The sequence below is a fragment of the Xenopus tropicalis genome, chromosome 6 (assembly GCF_000004195.4).
Source record: "Xenopus tropicalis strain Nigerian chromosome 6, UCB_Xtro_10.0, whole genome shotgun sequence".
In the NCBI taxonomy this organism is placed as follows: Eukaryota; Metazoa; Chordata; class Amphibia; order Anura; family Pipidae; genus Xenopus; species Xenopus tropicalis.
The window spans coordinates 3,288,834-3,308,926 of record NC_030682.2 but is presented as its reverse complement, the minus strand read 5'-3'; the positions used below and the strand labels follow the sequence as shown (position 1 = coordinate 3,308,926).

Below are 20,093 nucleotides of genomic sequence, written 5' to 3'. Positions count from 1 at the left end.
GAGGGAGGGGTCCGTATCTAAAGAATGTGCTCTGAGTCTGTCCTGTGTGTCTCCCACCTTAGCAACAAAAGCAAATGGCACTCAGAGCTGCAAACAAGGGAACAAGCCCTTAACAAACTTTATTGCGGAGGTGCAATGTTTAGGGGCAAACTGACCCCTTTATTATGCTTGATAAAGGGGTCAGTTTGCCCTGAAATTTTGCACCTCCGCAATAAAGTTTTTTAAGGGCTTGTTCCCTTGTTTGCAGCTCTGAGTGCCATTTGCTTATGTTGCTAGGTTGGTTTTGGGAGGGTGCCGATCCCTCCAGCAGTGTGCACTGGGCATTTAATTAATTTGAAAAGCTAGGGTGTGTGGAAAAGGTCTCTGTTGTGCCTCCCACCTTAGCCTCTTGTCTGAGATATCATGTGACTCCCCAAAGCCTTCCATAATGGGGCCGGGGTCCCCCAATATCCCACCAGGGGGAAATAAATAAGGAACAGCACCTACAGCACCGCGTGATCCCAGGAACTGAGAGGGTTAACTCACAGGAATGCAAAGTGCTGTTTGTCTCTGGGGAAAGAGAACTTTCTGTTTCGATTCTTGTTCAGTCCCCGTTCTGCTCTCAGCGATGGCGGCTGCTGATCTGAGAGACGAGCTGAGCTGCTCCATCTGCCTGAGCATTTATACTGATCCGGTAATGCTGCCCTGTGGCCATAACTTCTGCCGGGGCTGCGTTGGCAGTGTGATGGATGCCCAGGAGGGATTGGGGGCTTATTCCTGCCCTGAATGCAGAGCCGAGTATCAGGAGCGCCCCGCCCTGCCCAGGAACAGAACTCTGGGGAACATAGCAGCGCGGTTCTGTCCGACTGAGCCGGAGCCGGGGGAGACTGGGATTCCCTGCACCTACTGTGTCCTCTCCCCTGTACCCGCTGTTATATCCTGTCTGCACTGTGAGGCTTCTCTGTGTGATACCCACCTGCGGGGGCACAGCCAGTCAGAGAAACACGTCTTAATAGAACCCACAATGCACCTGGGCGACAGGAAATGCTCAACCCATGAAGAACTCCTGAAATATTACTGCTGTGAGGATTCTGCCTGTATCTGTGTGTCCTGCTGCCTGGCCGGGAAGCACCGGGGCCACAGGGTGGAGCTGCTGAGTGAGGCCTCTGAGAAGAAGAAAGAGAAACTGAGGAAAGTTCTGGAGAAACTGAGCCCAGAGAGAGAGGAGACTGAGAGAGGAGCCCAGAGGCTGCAGGAGCGCAGGAGAGAAGGGGCAGAAGCGGCAGCCGGTGAGACAGAGAGAGTCACTGCCCTGTTTAGGGGCATCAGGGAAGAGCTGGAAGCCCTAGAGAAGCGACTCCTGAGTGACATCTCCAGGCAGAAAGAGGAGCTCTCACTCACACTCACTGAGCTGATCCAACAGCTGGAAATAAAGAAGGACGAGCTGTCCAGGAAGATCCGGCACATTGAGGAGCTGTGCAACATGGCAGATCCACTCACTGTCCTACAGGAACAATGGGAATCCCATGGAGCTGCCTTTTGTGGGGCTGAGGGGGCAGATACTGAGGGCAGAGAGAGAGAGGATACTGAGGGGGCGGATACTGAGGGGGCAGATATTGAGGGCAGAGAGAGAGGGGGTATAAAGGTCCCGGCTGTAGGGGATCTGGATGTGGGTCGGATCTCAGGGACATTACTCACAGGCTTAGCTGGGATTGTGACTGGGGTAAAGGGAAGGATCTATGGGCAGGGGGCTACAGACCTGGTACTGGATATAAACACGGCTGGGAATAGTGTATCTGTATCAGGGGACAGGAAATCTGCTTCCTACTCACTAACAGAACTACATTACCCACAATCCCCAGAGAGATTTCAGAATTATGCTCAGGCTTTAAGCAGCAGGAGTTTCCCCTCAGGGCGACATTACTGGGAAGTGAAGGGCAGTGAATCAGGGTACTGGGGGGTAGGGGCGGCCTATCCCAGTATAGAGAGGGGAGACAGTCCTGGATTGGGAATAATAACAAGTCCTGGTGTTTGTACAGAGGGAATAATAACAGATATTCAGTGAGACATGACAGTAAATGGACAGAGTTACCCCACGTCCCTTCCTGCAGGAGAATCAGGATCTGGTTGGACTATGAGGCCCGACGCCTGTCCTTTTATGAGCTGAGTGAGCCAATCAGGCGCTTACACACCTTCACTGCCTCCTTCACTGAGCCCCTTCATGCTGCATTCTGGGTATGGGGGGAGGGTGCCTGGGTGAGAATCATTCACTAGTGCTGGAGGGAATGTAGATAAGAGTGTTCCCCCATATTATGGGGCATTGCCCTAAATGGACTGACTTTTGGAGGAATATTAAAGGGACATACTGTGTGAAAAATAATATTGTGCCAATGAATTGTACTTATATAAATATAGAAGGAATGGGCTTAAAAAGTTGCATTTCACTCATAGGCGGAGGGAGACTTTTCTGTTTGGGGGCTAAAGATGGCCCATACACAGACTGACCTACAGCTAATGTGACACTTAGTGGATTCGCTGCTGGTGTAAAAAATGAACCTCCCAACTGCCCCTTGCGGTTCCCACTGACTCCCAGGGAAACTGCGCAAAAGTGCGGGTGGGAGGGGCTTTATTTTACCCTAAAATGCTTAGGATGTATAAGTATCCATACAGGCACTTCTGTGGGGGGTTCTCCATCCACTTGTGTTTGGGATCAGTTAGCTTAAAGGGGGTAGTTCACCTTTAAATTAACTTTTAATATGATGTACACATTGATATTCTGAGACAATTTGCAGATGGTCCTCTTTTTTATTTTTAATGGTTTTTCAGTTATTTGTCTTTTTGTTCAGCAGCTCTCCATTTGGTATTTCAGTAGCTATCTGGTTGCTAGGGTCTTATTTATCCCTGCAACCAGGCAGTGGTTTAGACAAGAAATGGAAATATGAATAGTTAAGGGTCCTGCATGGAAAAATAAGTAATAAAAAGTTACAATAATAATAAAATTGTAGCTTCACAGAGCAATACTTCTTGGCTGCCGGGGTCAGTGACCCCCAAGAGACACGTGGAATTACCAGCAAATACACCATTTCATACAAGTGACTCAGGGACAAGACTGGGGTAGCCCCTTAAAGGGGATATATACCATACATTTTTACAATGCACTAAACCATGTAAAATAATGTAAAATAGAAGTAAGTGCTTTTATTTGAATACCTTTCGGTTCAAATATGTCCGTAACTGCTTGAAAAACTGCTCTCCCCAGGCCTTATGCAACTTCCGGCTTAGACTCTTCAGTATGTGGCTGGGGCCCTCATTGACTTCAATAACAGAGCTACTTAAAGTGCAGTGAATATGCATAGGGTGGGCGGGGCTTTGTGATGTCACAGGCAGTCATTCCTGCTCTGCTGCTCCTCCCCCCCCCTGGCAGCAGCACAAGCAGAGAGACACAGAGGGGGGAAACTGGGAGGGGTTTCCCTGCTACTGTTGAGTAAAGCCTGTCAGTCAGTGCTGTGACCACTTCCTGTGGGAGACTGGAGGACACTCCCATCTTTCATTTCACTCTGGCTTCTGACCTAAGAGGTTGTGTATGCAGCTCTCATATAATGGCAGTTTTAGGAGGTAAAATGCTTTCAAAACATCTTTCTATGGAAAATGGGAAATGGTACTAGAATCCCCAAAACCAATAGAAAAGATCATTTCCACTCTATACAAGCTATTAATAAATAATGCAGAAACCCCCAAAAGAAGGTTTTGCACGGATTGGGAAAGAGAGCTGGGCATAGAAATAACAGATAAAGCCTGGGATAGGGTATTCTCATCCATTCATAAATCATCAAGGGCAGTAAGGGTCAGAGAGATGAATTTCAAACTGGCCACAAGGTGGCACTACACCCTACAAAGCTGAAGAAGATGAACAAAAACAGCACAGACTCTTGCTGGAGATGTGATAAGGGAGCGGGAAACCACACCCACATATGGTTCTCCTGCCCCCAAATGAAAACTTACTGGTCCAAAATTCTGGAAACAATAGCAACTATAACAAAAATAACAATTAAAGAAAACAAAATACCAACAATCTTACTAAATCTAATCCCTCAGAAAAACTGTGTGTTAACAGATATACTTACCCAGCAACTACTGACGCTGCTAGAACCTTAATCCCAAGACCCTGGAAAGCGAAAGACCCCCCAACGTACCTACAATGGATATATTTAGTAGAGGAAAATAGCACCGCTTATTGGAGACTCTGGGAACCCTGGATCACTTTCACTAATAAACCCCCCACACAGCCCCGTTGCCATAGGAATTTACTTGAACTCCCCATAAACCATCTGACCCCAATGCTATAGAACTTGTTGTCAATCCTTGTTTATTCCTGCTGTACGTAACTGAATGTCAGTGCATTTGTTCCTTCCCCATCCCCTTCTTTTTTCTGCACCCCAACTATTCCTGAAATCAAAATAAAGAATATATTAAAAACAAAAAGTGAACCCCTACACTGCCTTTAGTTTGTAATATCTCCCGAGCCCTGTCTGCATCTGTGCCTTGATTGGTCAATTTTATTGTCTGTCAAGAAAGCTGTGCTCTGATTGGAAAATCCACAAGAAGAAAGATCCAATCAGAGCACAGCTGATTACAGCAGAACCGGTGCTTGCAGGTTTGGGGGGGCTCAGCTTTATTGTAAATCCGCCTATGGTTTCAGTCTAATTTATTGAAAATTTTTCCAAAAACCCCACTAGTCCCACCCATCTGTCCAACTTCCTGAAGCCTGTCTGTGCTTGTGTGACTGCAGGGCTGTGATTGGCTCTCCCCCTCCTACTGTGCTTCTGGCAGGGACCGTTAGGACACGCCCACCCCTCATGTGAAACCCAGACAGGGACCTGAGAGGATCTATAGGGAGCTCCAATAAAGGGGCCATTGTTACAGATAGGGTTAATGTTTAGCCCAAAGGGAAACCAGCACCGGATATTATTCATAATTGCCTACAGGGTTAGGGGTTTCTGTTTGTCTCCTAAGATCTTCTCTTGGGAGATCCCCTGAAGGGACAGTGTTGCTGGAACATCCCTAACCAGAGGTTCAATTGTCCCCACTGCTCCCAGTGCTGTTTAGCCCTCCTGGCTGCTTCAGGCATTGCATTTCCAATTGGTTGGTATGGGGAGCAGTGACGGGAAGGCTATTCCCCACCAGAGAGCAATAGAAGCCAAACATCTCATATGGGAGAAGATAGGAATGATTATAAAAAGCTCTCCCCAATGTTCCTGTGTCTCATCTTGTTGTTCCCCTGAGCTAATTCTATATGAAGTATAGAGACAACTGCCCCACAAACACAGGTCCCATTCAGATTATTATCCCACCAAGTCATTGGAGAAACAAACCCTTTGGTGATTGGTAGATCTGAGTGGGAATAAAATATCCTGTGTATTTCTGATTTACTCTGTGTTACAGTTCTGTGTATGAGAAGGAAGCACAGTTGGGGGGCCCCTTATTTATACAGGGTCTGATCATCAGTTTGAGGGGGTTTAATTCGCCTGTGGCCTTCTCCTGCCTTAGAAAGATGAATTTGCCTTTAAATATCATAATACATACATGAAGTATCAGAAAAATGTCCCAGCAGGAAAACAATCCACCCCACCCTGATTATTGTCCCACAGATAAACAGATCCCCGGGGGGCTGAATGGGGAATATACGGATGGGCTGAAACTGTTATTTGTATTTTAATGTATTTGGTTTTGTTTATTTGTTTCATGATTGGGTGTAACTGTAACTGTATCAGCAGGAGAGGAACTGAATGGCAGGAATATCCTAGGGCTTCTACTATTGGTCTAAGGGGTTTCCTTATCCTTTGGAACTCGTAAATGATGTAATGAAGTTGCCGATATAATCTGTAAGGAATGACGACTTAATCTGAAGTTCTTTGTATCACATGTAATTCACTGGTTTGTGTTGCTGACAAGGCTTTGTATTATATTAATTAATAAACAAGCGTCTTTTATGCTGAAGACCCTTTTGAGTCTTGTTAAATAATAAGGTTCTTGTTGGGGAAAGATAACAACATTGATTATGTGTATTTCTGTCTTTTTGCCTTCTGCTTCCAAAACAGACTGGTTGGTGACTACAGAAAACTAGAAATCTTCACCAGAATAACGACCCATCTTCCCTGAATACATTTGCCCCTATGTTTCTCTATGCATTCCTTTTGCAGTATTTGTATATAGTGTTCATGAACTCATAAAACAAAATGTGTAACAGTATTTGGTTTAGCCAATCACACCTTTAGAGCATTTGTACTGCTCTCAGAAAGAACCTCAGTCAAAACCCTCTTCTTCATTTGTCTTGGATTCCCATTCACTTAAGCAGCAAATGCACTGAATATGGCCGCCAGTGATGAGGGCAGGTGGGATAGCTCAGGAACGTTGAGATGTAGGATAACTCAGGAACGTTGAGATGTAGGATAGCTCAGGAACGTTGAGATGAGGGATAGCTCAAGAACGTTGAGATGAGGGATAGCTCAGGAACGTTGAGATGAGGGATAGCTCAGGAACGTTGAGATGTGGGATAGCTCAGGAACGTTGAGATGTGGGATAGCTCAGGAACGTTGAGATGTGGGATACTAGCAAGATACTATCATCTAATGTGAGTCTGGAGGTGGTACCTCAGTGCACTGTAGCTCTTATATGGTTTCCCACACTCAGGGCACACAAATGGTTTCTCCCCTGTGTGAATATGAAAGTGCGCAGTGAGTGTATCCTTACTCTTGTAGCTCTTCCCACACTCAGTACAGACAAATGGCCTCTCCCCAGTGTGACTCAGTTGGTGATATTGGAGCTGGTGTTTCCATTTGAACTGTTCTCCACACTCACAGCAGCTGAATGGTTTCACTCCAGTATGATTTAGATAATGTCTCTCTAGTTTACTTTTTTCCATGAATTGTTTCCCACACTCTGTGCACTCGTGTGGTTTCTCCCCAGTGTGAACCATTTGGTGCCTTTTCAGATTCTTCTTTGCTGCAAAGGATTTGCCACACTCCGTACAGGGGAAAGTCTTTCCTGTGTGTACGTTAATATGAATGTTCAGTTCACTTTTATCCCTGAAACATTTACCACACTCAGTGCAGACAAATGGGTTCACTCCGGTGTGAATATGAAGGTGAGATTTGAGTTCACACTTTTTCCTGAAGCCTTTCCCACACTCAGTGCAGACAAATGGTTTCTCTCCTGTGTGGCACTGAATGTGGATTTCAAGCCTAGACTTTTGCCTGAAGCTTTTACCACACTCTCTGCAGTAAAACACCTTCTCTCTTTTACAAGAGTCAGTACTAACTTCTTTCAGTCTCTTTCCTCTGTGAGCCAAGAGATAGCTGCTATTGTTTCTTCTTTTATGGCTCTTTTTATGTCCCTGAAGGTCCCTGTTCCACAAGAAGCCCTTATCACATTCAGTGCAGGTGAATGGTTTCCTCCCAGTATGAACCCATTTATGAGCAATGAGGATCTTCCTGTGAGAGAAACATTTCCCACATTTGGAGCAGACAAAGCTCCTCCCCGTGTGGATTCTCTGGTGGGTGAGAAAGTTCCGGATGTTACAAAATCTCCTCTCACATTTTGGGCAGATAAAAGGTTTCACGGCACTGTGGGCTTTAGAGGAATATGCATTTTTGTGCCTTGGTGACACATCTTGGCAATGTGTGATTTTACAGAGGACTTCGACTTTTTAAGTTTGGAAATATTGGGCCTTCTGATATTCTGTATATTAGTAGTATTATGGAGCTTTTGTATTTGTAGAGCAGAAGAGGTTCCATCAACACAATGTTCCTGAGATACCTGGAACCTATCATTCTGGTTGGGGGTTCTGACAGATTCATTGGGAGTTTGGGTTCGGCTGAGGTTCCCCTGAACATTTTTACTTTCCCTTCCAACTTCTATGATCTTCTTCATCCTGGACATGTCAGATCCATATGGAACTAAACAATATCTCCCAGCACTGAGGTTCTGCTGCTCTTTCTCAGGCCAGTTCCCTAATAGCAAAGAAGTAAAAGAATTAATTAGACTTTAGTAAAAAAAAAAGCCCCATCTCTTCTACCTCCTAGAGACAGGATCCAATGGGGACTCACCAGTGAAAGCTTTGCAGGAAATGTTATTGGTGCAAGGAGTACATGCACATTCCTACAGGGGATGTAAAGCCAAAAATCTTATATACAGGTATGGGACCTGTTATCCAGAATGCTCGGGACCAAGGGTATTCCGGATAGGGGGTCTTTCCGTAATTTGGATCTCAATACCTTAAGGTTTTGTTTTATTTCTACATAGAAAAAGGAAATCAGTTTTAAAATTCTGAATTATTTGATTAAAATGGAGTCTATGGGAGACAGGCTTTCTGTAATTCGGAGCTTTCTGGATAACGGGTTTCCGGATAAGGGGTCCGATACCTGTATATATATATACAGGTATGGCTCATTACAGGTGAGGGGCATAGGCATTTATTTCATTGGTCTAAATAATACACCCAAGGATTTGTGACTTTACATACTCTTTTAAAATAAGAATCCTATGGAAAGTGAATGTGTACGTGTTTAGGGGAATGGACAATATATATATATAATATAGCGAGTTAGTAACATCCCTCTGTAGGGGATTATGGGAGACTTACTGATATGAAGCAGCATTATTTTCTCTTGTATCCTGCTGGTCTCTGGGATTGGGAAAATCTCCCTCTGGGTAAATCCTTATTCTCTCCAGTCCGACCCCCCGGGAACCTGTTGGTTATAAAGAGTTGGGTTATACTGTGCAGGAGATCTCCCCAACCTCCGGCAATGTGCTGGGCTCATTAGGGAAGGAGACAGTATCCATGGGCCCAACATTCATCAGCCCCTCCCCCCCCGACACACAGTGGGGCTCATTTATCAACAGCGGCAAATTTGCCCATGGGCAGTAACCCATAGCAACCAATCAGTGCTTACCTCTTTTCAGCCAGCTGGATGTAGAACAATGAATATAACAATTTGATTGGTTGCCATAGGTTACTGCCCACTGTTGATAAATGACCCCCACTGTGTTTGTAACCTGCATTTACATTTATTTGCTTTTCTTATAAATGTTATGGGAACCCAATGGCACAGGTTATCTTGCCCAAGGGAACTGTATTGATACTGAATATGTGTGTTTAATTACAGTATATGATTTATATATAGGAGCTGCCATACTGTTCTGATAAATTAATCATATCCAGAGATTAAACAGATCCCTCTGCCCCACTGAGTCTCTGTATTATAACAAGTAGTGGCCCCCACTCAGTGGCGTAGCGAGGGGGGGTGCCGAGGGGGCCATGGCCCCGGGCGGCGTATCAAAAGGGGCGGCGGCAATCACCATGATATTTAAATTAAAAAAAAAATATAGGTATATTTGAAACCGCAAATCGCGCCCGTGCTGATTCAAGCCAAGCAGACCGCGCGGGTGCGGAAAGGGTGGCAGGTGAAGCAGGTGGTGCAATAGAAATTTTCTCAAACATTTTTACAGCGCATTGTAGAGTCAATCTACGACAGTATCTAGTGATGATAAAACCTACCTAAGTGAATTTTCAAAGTGTATTAAAAGTGAGAATCCGGGCTAAAACAGGTGAGTGTTCTCATTGAGTAGTGTTTCCCTATTGTATATGTCTCAAGTGATGGTTGATGATAGTGTAATAATAATCAGATGATCTGATTATTATTACAATAGAGGGGCGGCAAATTTCTGGTCGGCCCCAGGCGACGAAAGCCCACGCTACGCCACTGCCCCCACTATAAATAATATGAAATATATATATATATCAGAGGAAACCTTAGCATTTAATGGCACTTTGTTCCTTTATACGGTTTGTCATTTCTCGCTGATATTTTCCCATAGGAGGTACATTAGTGCTTATAAATGACATACTGGGGTCTGATGCTTTTTGCCTGCAAAAATATTAATAGTTAAAAACCACAAATGTAAAACCATGGGCTGTAGATACAAACATATCAAAGGCAACATGTTCATACAATGTCTACAAACCATAATAAGAAATAATTAGGAAACCCGGGTATATTCCCCATTGGCCTAACAAGGGGCCCTGCCTAACCCAACCCAATGCCGAGCCCTTTCCTTTGGTGCCGGCTGGAAATGAACTCCCCTTGAATCACTTATAGCCGGGGGGGCCGGGCCCCAGTATCATTGCACAGGAATAAAGCAATGAAGTCAGATTCCCATTATTCTGTTTATGTTCCGTAACCCCCAGAAGGGAGAATATGTCAGATAAGAGACCCCTGTAAGTCCCATTTATCCGTAGCCATGTGGGAAACATTCCGGCAGTAACTTGGGAAAAGAATAGAAGCCTAAGAACTAAAGCCTGAAATACTCTCAGATATTTGTGCCTTTAACCCTCCCTGACCGGCTCCTGCCTGGCTCCCCATTAATGGAAGAAATTATTGGCCTTATTATTGTTGGAATATGAGAAGATAATAATAACTAATAAGGAGCCCCCAGTATAAATACCTGTGTCTGGGTAAGAATTCCTTCCTGTCCGGCTCTTCTTCTCTTCCCCCTGGTACGTCCTCAGCAGAGACTCTCCCCAGAAATCTGCTCCTTGGAGATATTCCCCAACTCTTTATACTACTCCCCCCTTCTGCCCTTAGCCATGGGGAGTAATGAGGATAAAGGGGAGACTCTGCCCCGGCTCCTCCCTTACTTCTCCCATTGTTACTCGTTCCTCTGCATATAAAAGCCTGTATGGGGGCAAGTAGCCCAGCAGGGAGCCAACTGACCCCACCCTGACTATTGTCCCACAGGCTCCTCCCAGAGTAACAAGGTTCCTCCCATATCATAGTTTGGGGGACTGAAAAGTATTGAAATGGTAGTTTCAGGCACATGTTGATGGGGTGAAATGATTATTAGCATTAAAACTATTTGGTTTTGTCCATTTGTTTCATGTGTAGGGATCCCAAGATTTGGGCCCCTTAGGTTGGGTTCCCCTTTAGACAGGCACCAGAGGGCGGCCTTGTGGGATATGGACACCTAAGGGTGGTCCTCATTGTGTATGTTTTCTTTTCTGGTAAAAAGGGAGTTTCCCTGTAGTTTCAGCAGCAACCACTAGGTGGGGGTGTGCTGTTATATAGAAAGGGATGACACACACCATGTGGATGGGGGTAAGGTATAAATGCTGCTGGGTGGTACTTACCCTGCACATCATAAGGATAAAGGAAACATCAAACTTCTGGTTTTATAATAACAAGTAGAAAGAGGGAGTGCTATTTGAGGCATTCACATTATATTCACATTATATTCATTCATATGGAAAGTATTATTTATTTAGGGAGGGCAGTTACTGTTAAAGCATAAAGATCGGCATCCTCATTAAGTACAGATGGGAGTGTTGGAAATGAGGTGGAGGCTTTGTCTTAGGCTCTACTCCTGCCAGTAGCGTAATTACCCAGCGCTCCCCAGTAGCGTAATTACCTAGCACTCCCCAGTAGCGTAATTACCCAGCGCTCCCCAGTAGCGTAATTACCTAGCACTCCCCAGTAGCGTAATTACCCAGCGCTCCCCAGTAGCGTAATTACCCAGCGCTCCCCAGTAGCGTAATTACCTAGCACTCCCCAGTAGCGTAATTACCCAGCACTCCCCAGTAGCGTAATTACCCGGCACTCCCCAGTAGCGTAATTACCCAGCGCTCCCCAGTAGCGTAATTACCCAGCGCTCCCCAGTAGCGTAATTACCCAGCACTCCCTAGTAGCGTAATTACCCGGCGCTCCCCAGTAGCGTAATTACCCAGCACTCCCTAGTAGCGTAATTACCCGGCGCTCCCCAGTAGCGTAATTACCCAGTGCTCCCCAGTAGCGTAATTACCCAGCGCTCCCCAGTAGCGTAATTACCCAGCGCTCCCCAGTAGCGTAATTACCCAGCACTCCCTAGTAGCGTAATTACCCGGCGCTCCCCAGTAGCGTAATTACCCAGTGCTCCCCAGTAGCGTAATTACCCAGCACTCCCCAGTAGCGTAATTACCCGGCACTCCCCAGTAGCGTAATTACCCAGCGCTCCCCAGTAGCGTAATTACCCAGCGCTCCCCAGTAGCGTAATTACCCAGCACTCCTCCTCCAGTAGAGGGACCCAACCTACCCAGTAACCTGCCCACCCACTCGCATCCCATGATCCCTAGCAGCTCTCACCACCCACTCGCATCCCATGATCCCTAGCAGCTCTCACCACCCACTCGCATCCCATGATCCCTAGCAGCTCTCACCACCCACTCGCATCCCATGATCCCTAGCAGCTCTCACCACCCACTCGCATCCCATGATCCCTAGCAGCTCTCACCACCCACTCGCATCCCATGATCCCTAGCAGCTCTCACCACCCACTCGCATCCCATGATCCCTAGCAGCTCTCACCACCCACTCACATCCCATGATGCCTAGCAGCTCTCACCACCCATTTGCTTTCAGGTAGGAGAGTGGCTGGAGGGGGGGTTCTATACCTATAGAGGAAGCAGATCCCACATTCACTCAAACCTTCCTAAAGGAGACATGTTGTGTGAAAACGAGACTGTGCCAGTGTATATACTGTATATATAGAGGGAATGTGCTTTATAAAGTTGTGTTTGGGGCTGATTTATTGAAAATGTCTGCAAAAACCCCACTAGTCCCAATAGAGTTGCCACCTCTGCCGGCTTTCTTCACCTGGCAGGGGGCGGGGGTGATGTCACAGTGGGTGAGGAAGAGGCGGGGCCATGATGTCGCAGGGCGGGGCTATGACGCAGTGATTTATGATTACCCAACTGCCGCATCAATGTCAGTGAATCCTGCCCAGTTTTTCTAATTTGGGAAACCAGGCTGGAGGTTTTGACCCGAACAGTCCTTCCGAAACCCAGGCTGTGGCAACCATTAAGCCCCGCCCATCTGTGCCACTTCCTGCTGCCTCCTATCCCAGGCTGTGCAGGGGGCCGGCGGCACTGTAGGATAGGAACCAATCAGCAGCTAGGCTGACCTGATAGGGACCTTAGAGGATCTATAGGACTTTCCAATAAAGGCCATTTTTAAAGATAGGATTAATTTTTAACCCAAAGTGAATATTATTCATAATTGCCTATAAGGATAGGGGGAATTTCACTTATCCCATATATATGCTTTAAGCAAGTACTTTGCAAATAAAGTGCAACTAATGCTGTGAAATGTATCGTATAATCCCGTATGAGCATTTGGTACAATTATCGGTACCCAACCAATATGGATATTGATCAATTTGAGGATTGGGCAGGTTTGAACATTAAAGGGAAGATTTATAAACTTTTGAGTTTTTTTGAAACCACCTATAAACTTCTGTTCTCTAGAACCACAGATTTCCAAAAGCACAAACAAATAAAACTATAAAAAGTTAGACAAATAGGATATCTGCACCCGTATTGTGTATCTGATGATATCCCTGGGCGACCGACAATGTAGTTCCGGCACATAACTTTCATACAATTCTTCTTTCTAGGACTTTAACCCTACAATTTCCATCTGAATATCAGTTGAATTGAAACATACGATCGATACCCGAACATTCCTCGTAAGAAGACTAAAACCTGACTGTCGCCTTAAGACGGTACCCAGAAGCCTTTGTTGTGCCTGAGCCGGGGCAGCGCTGCTGCTAAGTAGATGCCTTATGCACTATTATTATTATCACAGAGACTGGTACAAAGGGGGACACAGAAGCTGCAGGGGGAGGAACTGTAAGTGGCCAATAACTTTACTAACTTTCCTTTTGGGAATGTTGATCCTTTTTACTAAATCCATGAGCTCTGGCTCTTGGCACGGTAAGGCTGGTTGCTTCTCCAACAGGGACTGTTCTCTTCCTCTCGCCCTTCCTCCTGTCATGGTCACCCTCTGTTATTGGAGGAGCTGGATCACCTGTGCCCCCGGCTTGCCCAAGCAGTGCCAGCATAGCATAGCTGCCAGTCTAGGGAGGAGCATTGCGTAGGGTTCCTTCTGCCATTCTGTCCCACAATGCCACCCATACATATGTATATCTTGCCCTGGCACCTCCAGCACTAAGGGCTGCCCTGGCGGTTAAGGGGTTATTATCTCAGGGGCTGTAGGGATTTGGGGCAGTTTTCTAATACTTGTGTCTCTCTTCCAGGAATTCTCTATCCGGCTTTGGCCAATCAGCTCTGTGCCTGTCAGATCCCTCTCGGTTACTGGGAGCATTACTGGCCCCTGTGTGGGCATAGGGGGAGTTGGTTTCCCAGACACACTTGGGTGTAGGATAATGGGAGGGGTCAATACCTGAGACTGCAAAAAGTGAGAGGCGTAATGCTCATATAACCAACCGAGTTACATTTATTTATTTATTGTATGAGTCCCCCCTTCCTGGTTCTCCAGTTTATTGTAATGGCAGCCATACATATAGAGATGAAAGATCTGTGCAATGTTTTTTACAAATTTAAAGCAGAAGGAAAGGTACAAACTCAGTAGTTTTATCACAAAGGTCTATGTAAATACAGCCATAAGCACTCACAGAAACACTGCACTGAGTCCTCTATCAAAAGATACACCGGATTTCTTGTCTCCTTTTTTGTAAACATGTTCTTCTGTTCTACCTATATTTTAGGGCTCCTTCAGGTTTGGGGCTCGAGTCTGCTCAGTTTCCTCCTTCCTCCCTCCCTTCTCCTGCTCCTGCCTCCCATAAGAATGCATAAGAACTTATTGCCCCCTCCCTTAGGAATGTGAGATCTAAGCTATAACGGCTATAACTGCAGCAGGAAGCTCCCAAGACCAAGCTAAAATGGCAGCTGCTATCAGAGGGAGCTTCTAGGGCTGTTACTCAGGCAGGTAAAGCTTTCTGCAGAATAAATATAGGGTTCTAGGTGGCACTAATGTGGCAAATCTATTGGCAGTAAAATGCCAAAATGACTTTCCTTCTCCTTTAAGACCAAACCCAACTTATATCCCTGTACAATCTATATGGCTCATTGATCAGGAACATTGGGAACCAATCTGCTGCTGCACAATATCGCCCTATGGTGAGAGGAAGAGGAGGAAGTAAAAAGGAGCCTTAGGTCTTCCTTCCTCTCTCCATTCCAATTATCCAGTTCTTAACTCACACAGAACAATAGAACGGAGGCCAATATCATGTGACCTGTCCATTTGGGCCACAAGCTCCTTTAACCTGTATTTCCTCCTTCCCATTGGGAATGTGGGCGGAGCCATTCTCTAAAGAGCCAAAGTACGTAAATAGTTCCCCAAGCCCTCGGGGCAGGGTTCCAATGTACAGGCCAGTATGGGGGCCAACGGTAGGGCAGATATAACTGACAGGCTGAGTATGGGGCCCATCAAGTACAGACCCCCCCCCCACCGCAGTGAGTCTGAATCTATAAAACCAGGCGGCTCCATTTGGAAAGAACATACGACACAGGGAAACAAGAAAATCTTTAATAAAGCAAAGTAATAACCTAGTGACATATACCGGCCCCCATGCTAGTCTGTAACAGCAGCAGCCACATACCGTTATATAAAACTCAGTAATATTTATCTTATATCATTTCAGTCAATCTGATCTGTTATTGAGTAATACTATTCCTTTTTTATTAAAGGGATTTAGGGACTTCTGCAATACTTCTTTTTTCAGTTTCAGAGCTATTTCAGTTTCTATTAACTGCCACTATAATGAACTTTGTAACAGCGCCACCTGCTGGTCAGTTCATGTAATGGTTCAGTCTGAGAGATTTCCCTGCAAAAGGAAAACAGGGTTCTGATGTTTTTCTGCTTAGAAATGAGAAGGGAAAGGGCATCAGAGGTTTCTGATCTCTTCCCTGAGCAGAGCAACATCAGAACCCTTTCTGTTTTCCTTCTGAAGGTTTATCTCTCTGACTGTACTGTTACAGGAACTGACCAGCAGGTGGCGCTGTTACAAAATTCATTATATTGGCAGTTAATATAGAGTGAAATTGAAACTGAAAAAAGAAATAATGCAAAATGTTGCAAAAGTCCTTACAAAAGCACACTGAGCAGTTTGGCATTACATTTTTAAGGTTTATCCTTTCAGATAAAAAAAAACAAACTTTTGGCAGGTGAGAAGCCTGATGTTCCTTTAGCCCCTAAACCAACAGACAAGAAGGTATACACACACGCACGGACAGGTGAATGCGCCCAGTTAGGGTAACATTGAACATTATTAGTTATTAAAATAGTAAATAAAAGAGAACAATACAAAATGTTACCCTGATAGGGCAGTGTCAGAAAGTGCTGGGGAGACAGCACACGTCCTTACTACATAGAGGGAAATAAAAGGGGTTAATGGTAAAAATCCTATATATATATATAGTTCATCTGCCCCCAGCTGCCTGCCCCGGGATGGTGCAGCTCCACTACCTCATAGACCCCCCTCTATCCTGGCTGGTATAGTCAGCGTGGAAAGATGGCAGCCTTCCTTAAGGGCAGAAAAGCCATATTGAGCATTTTCAGGCTTAAATGACTAATTTTCCCTAAAGTCATGTGACCTCTGTCTGTATTTCCTTCCTGGGTATCCCCCTAACTAATGATTCTCACCCAAACACCCTCCCCCCATACCCAGAATGCAGCATGAAGGGGCTCAGTGAAGGAGGCAGTGAAGGTGTGTAAGTGCCTGATTGGCTCACTCAGCTCATAAAAGGACAGGCGTCCGGCCTCATAGTCCAATGAGATCCTGATTCTCCTGCAGGAAGGGACGTGGGGTAACTGTGTCCATTTACTGTCATGTCTCACTGAATATCTGTTATTATTCCATCTGTACAAACCCCAGGACTTGTTATTCTCCCCAATCCAGGACTGATCCCCTCCCCTCTCTATACTGGGATAGGCCGCCCCTACCCTCCAGCCCCCTGATTCACTGCCCTCCACTTCCCAGTAATGTCGCCCTGAGGGGAAACTCCTGCTGCTTAAAGCCTGAGTATAATCCTGAAATCTCTCTGGGGATTGTGGGTAATGTAGTTCTGTTAGTGAGTAGGAAGCAGATTTCCTGTCCCCTGATACAGGTACATGATTATGAGCCGTGTTTATATCCAGTACCAGGTCTGTAGCCTCCTGCCCATAGATCAGTCTCCTTATACCCAGCACAGTATCAGCCAATCCAGGGGCCATTATCCCATCTGCCTCTCTGCCCTCATTATCTGCCCCCTCAGCCCCACACAGTGCAGCTCCATCTGATCCCTGTGCCAGTAAGGAACCCAATGTACCAGCCAAGTTGCACAGCTCCTCCATGTCAGGGATCTGCCCGGCCAACTCTTCCCTCTCTGTCTCCCCCTTGTGGATTATATGAGACACAGCACCCTCCTCCTCCATCCGGGTCTCTGGGTCCAACTTCTCTCTGCCTGGGGTCAGATCTTCACTGTCTCTTATCTGTCTGTCTGTCTCGCTCTCTAGTGTCAGTACTTCAGCTCCCTTTTCTCTTTCTCTAATGATTCTCACCCAGGCACCCTCCCACCCTACCCAGAATGCAGCATGAAGGGGCTCAGTGAAGGAGGCAGTGAAGGTGTGTAAGCGCCTGATTGGCTCACTCAGCTCATAAAAGGACAGGCGTCCGGCCTCATAGTCCAACCAGATCCCGATTCTCCTGCAGGAAGGGACGTGGGGTAACTGTGTCCATTTACTGTCATGTCTCACTGAATATCTGTTATTATACCATCTGTACAAACCCCAGGACTTGTTATTATACCCAATGCAGGACTGCCCCCCTCCCCTCTCTATACTGGGATAGGCCGCCCCTACCTCCCATTTCCCTGATTCACTGACCTCCACTTCCCAGTAATGTCGCCCTGAGGGGAAACTCCTGCTGCTTAAAGCCTGAGCATAAAGCTGAAATCTCTCTGGGGATTGTGGGTAATGTAGTTCTGTTAGTGAGTAGGAAGCAGATTTCCTGTCCCCTGATACAGATACACGATTATGAGCCGTGTTTATATCCAGTACCAGGTCTGTAGCCTCCGGCCCATAGATCAGTCTCCTTATACCCAGCACAGTATCAGCCAATCCAGGGGCCATTATCCCATCTGCCTCTCTGCCCTCATTATTTGCCCCCTCAGCCCCACACAGTGCAGCTCCATCTGATCCCTGTGCCAGTAAGGAACCCAATGTACCAGCCAAGTTGCACAGCTCCTCAGTGATATTGACCCTCAGACCCAGTTGGTGCATCTTTATCCCCAGCTGTTGGATCCTGCCCCCCTGCCCCCTCAGGGTCCCTCCATCCATCTCTCCTGTGCTTCTGGGGGCAGATCTGCAGATGGATGAGTCCCTTGGTTGCCAGCTCCCTCCTTGGGGGGCAGTTCCCGGGGGGGCCCTTTAGCTGGTGCCTCAGTCAGTGGGAGTCTCTCACTCTCAGTCTGTACAGAACATTTCCCTGAATTTCCTCCTTCTCTCCCCCAGGCGCCTCACTCAGCAGCTCCAACTCTGTACCTACAGGGAGACAGGGATAATGTTTTACTAATGAAGCAGCAGCAGGTTAAGGGTTAATCCCTATTACAGCAATAGACTTTCCTACATAATATTGTTCTAGAGCCTTTATATTTATCAATAGAATCTGCAGTCACTCTATAGGATGAGTGTGATTTGCTGTTCAGCACAGAACAGGATTCCACAATTTTTATATTATATATTAATAAAATCTATGAAATACAAATTGATGCAGAGACCCGCACTCCAGCGCATGTTTTTTACAGTGTAGCCAACGTTTCTGCCCTTCTTGGGGCCTTTACAAGGTTAAATTACTGGGGAGAGTGTAACAAACTTTATAAACTTTTATGCCTTTATAATAAGGCTGCTGTGAGTAACCCTGTGGGAGTTCGATAAACTCTTTTTGTTTTGTTGCAAGAACCTCTGGCGCCCTCTGTTTTTATTTTTCTGTATAGCAGCAAGAGAGATGTAGTTGCACAACCCCCTCACCTTCCTCTACCACTTAGCGAAGGCCCATTCTGGGTGAGAGAGTCCAGTGTAACCCATGTTCTACTGATACCAGTCCGGAGAGGCAGTTATTGAGCTGATAAATAGGTTACATGTATATATTCAGGATTGGCTACTGATAGGCTCCTCCTACCCAGAATGCAGCATGAAGGGGCTCAGTGAAGGAGGCAGTGAAGGTGTGTAAGCGCCTGATTGGCTCACTCAGCTCATAAAAGGACAGGCATCCGGCCTCATAGTCCAACCAGATCCTGATTCTCCTGCAGGAAGGGACGTGGGGTAACTATGTCCAGCTCTTACCCTTACAATTGGAACACCCCTTGGTTTTACCTGGATGGTTACCAAGTTTGTAAGGAAGCACCAACTGGAGGGAGTCAGGCCCGACTTGTGGAAACCAAACACAATTCACAAGTTGATCAGAGCCAAATATGTGATGGAGTCTATTCCAGGGCTCCCAGCGGACACAATCAAGACTGTTTGGGGGGATGTTTCTTCAGACAGACTGACCAACAAGGACATGGCATGGATGGCCATACAGGGGGGGCTGCCCCTCAGAACCTTCATGCATGTCTGTAACCTGTGCAGGTACCGCCATTGCCCACGGTGCATTATTCAAGAAGAAACATCTTTGCACACATTTTGGGACTGCCGATTGGCTCAGATCCTGCTTGGTGCCCTGGAACATGAACTCAGAGACTGTGTGTCCAGGAACCTCCTCGCGCACCAGGCGGTGCTTTATGGGCTGTTCCAGGGCACTTATGATCTGTTTTAAGGAGGTTTTATGGTACCCCAGGAACTGCCTCATTCTGAGGAGAGAGGGTGTCAGTCTAAGACTGTCACTGACTGATCCACATTCTGCTCCATGACTACATCCGGGACAGCCTTGAGGAAGAAGAGGACTAAATACCCCTCTCCTTCTCCCCATCCCTCCATCACTGTCTAAGTTTAAGTGGAAAATAAAGCTCTGAGCCTGTCAATTCCACATCCCTTTCCATCTCCCCAACCCCAACCACTCCCCCTCCTCCATTGCTTTATTATGAAATTATATACGTACAATGCAAAGACATGAATGAATGGGAAAATGTCTTGTTTTTTGTATATTTATATTTTATATAGCAGGAGTAATGCCGGCACACACAGGGTTTCATACAAATGTATATAAAATGATATTTATTGAGAAAAAAGGAGCAAAATAAACATAGC

The 20,093-nt window shown here is 46.1% G+C and overlaps 2 protein-coding genes and 1 long non-coding RNA gene across 3 annotated transcripts; 1 reads left to right on the top strand and 2 right to left on the bottom strand.

Annotated features, from left to right (window-relative positions):
* Positions 1-378: 378 nt before the first annotated feature.
* Positions 379-2,359, top strand: LOC100495722 (E3 ubiquitin-protein ligase TRIM7). The gene is given in 2 exon segments (XM_018090121.2): positions 379-1,958; positions 1,961-2,359. Coding segments are annotated over 2 exon segments (1,722 nt in total). The 5' UTR covers positions 379-529; the 3' UTR covers positions 2,254-2,359.
* Positions 2,360-6,601: 4,242 nt separating this feature from the next.
* Positions 6,602-7,647, bottom strand: LOC101730708 (gastrula zinc finger protein XlCGF8.2DB-like). Its single transcript, XM_031903949.1, has 2 exons — positions 7,603-7,647; positions 6,602-7,528 (listed from the first exon to the last, which is right to left on the bottom strand). Exons 1-2 carry the CDS (start codon positions 7,645-7,647, stop codon positions 6,602-6,604), a joined length of 972 nt encoding a protein of 323 aa, XP_031759809.1.
* Positions 7,648-7,740: 93 nt separating this feature from the next.
* Positions 7,741-10,767, bottom strand: LOC116411640. Its single transcript, XR_004223245.1, has 3 exons — positions 10,483-10,767; positions 8,621-8,726; positions 7,741-7,988 (listed from the first exon to the last, which is right to left on the bottom strand). It is a non-coding gene; the product is annotated as an uncharacterized LOC116411640 (long non-coding RNA).
* Positions 10,768-20,093: the final 9,326 nt, after the last annotated feature.

Coding starts and splice junctions, on each gene's coding strand:
- LOC101730708 (XM_031903949.1), bottom strand. CDS start 7,647: ATGTGTCACCAAGGCACAAAAATGCATATTCCTCTAAAGCCCACA. Junction 7,529..7,602: donor ATATTCCTCTAAAGCCCACA/GTGCCGTGAAAC, acceptor CTCACCCACCAG/AGAATCCACACGGGGAGGAG.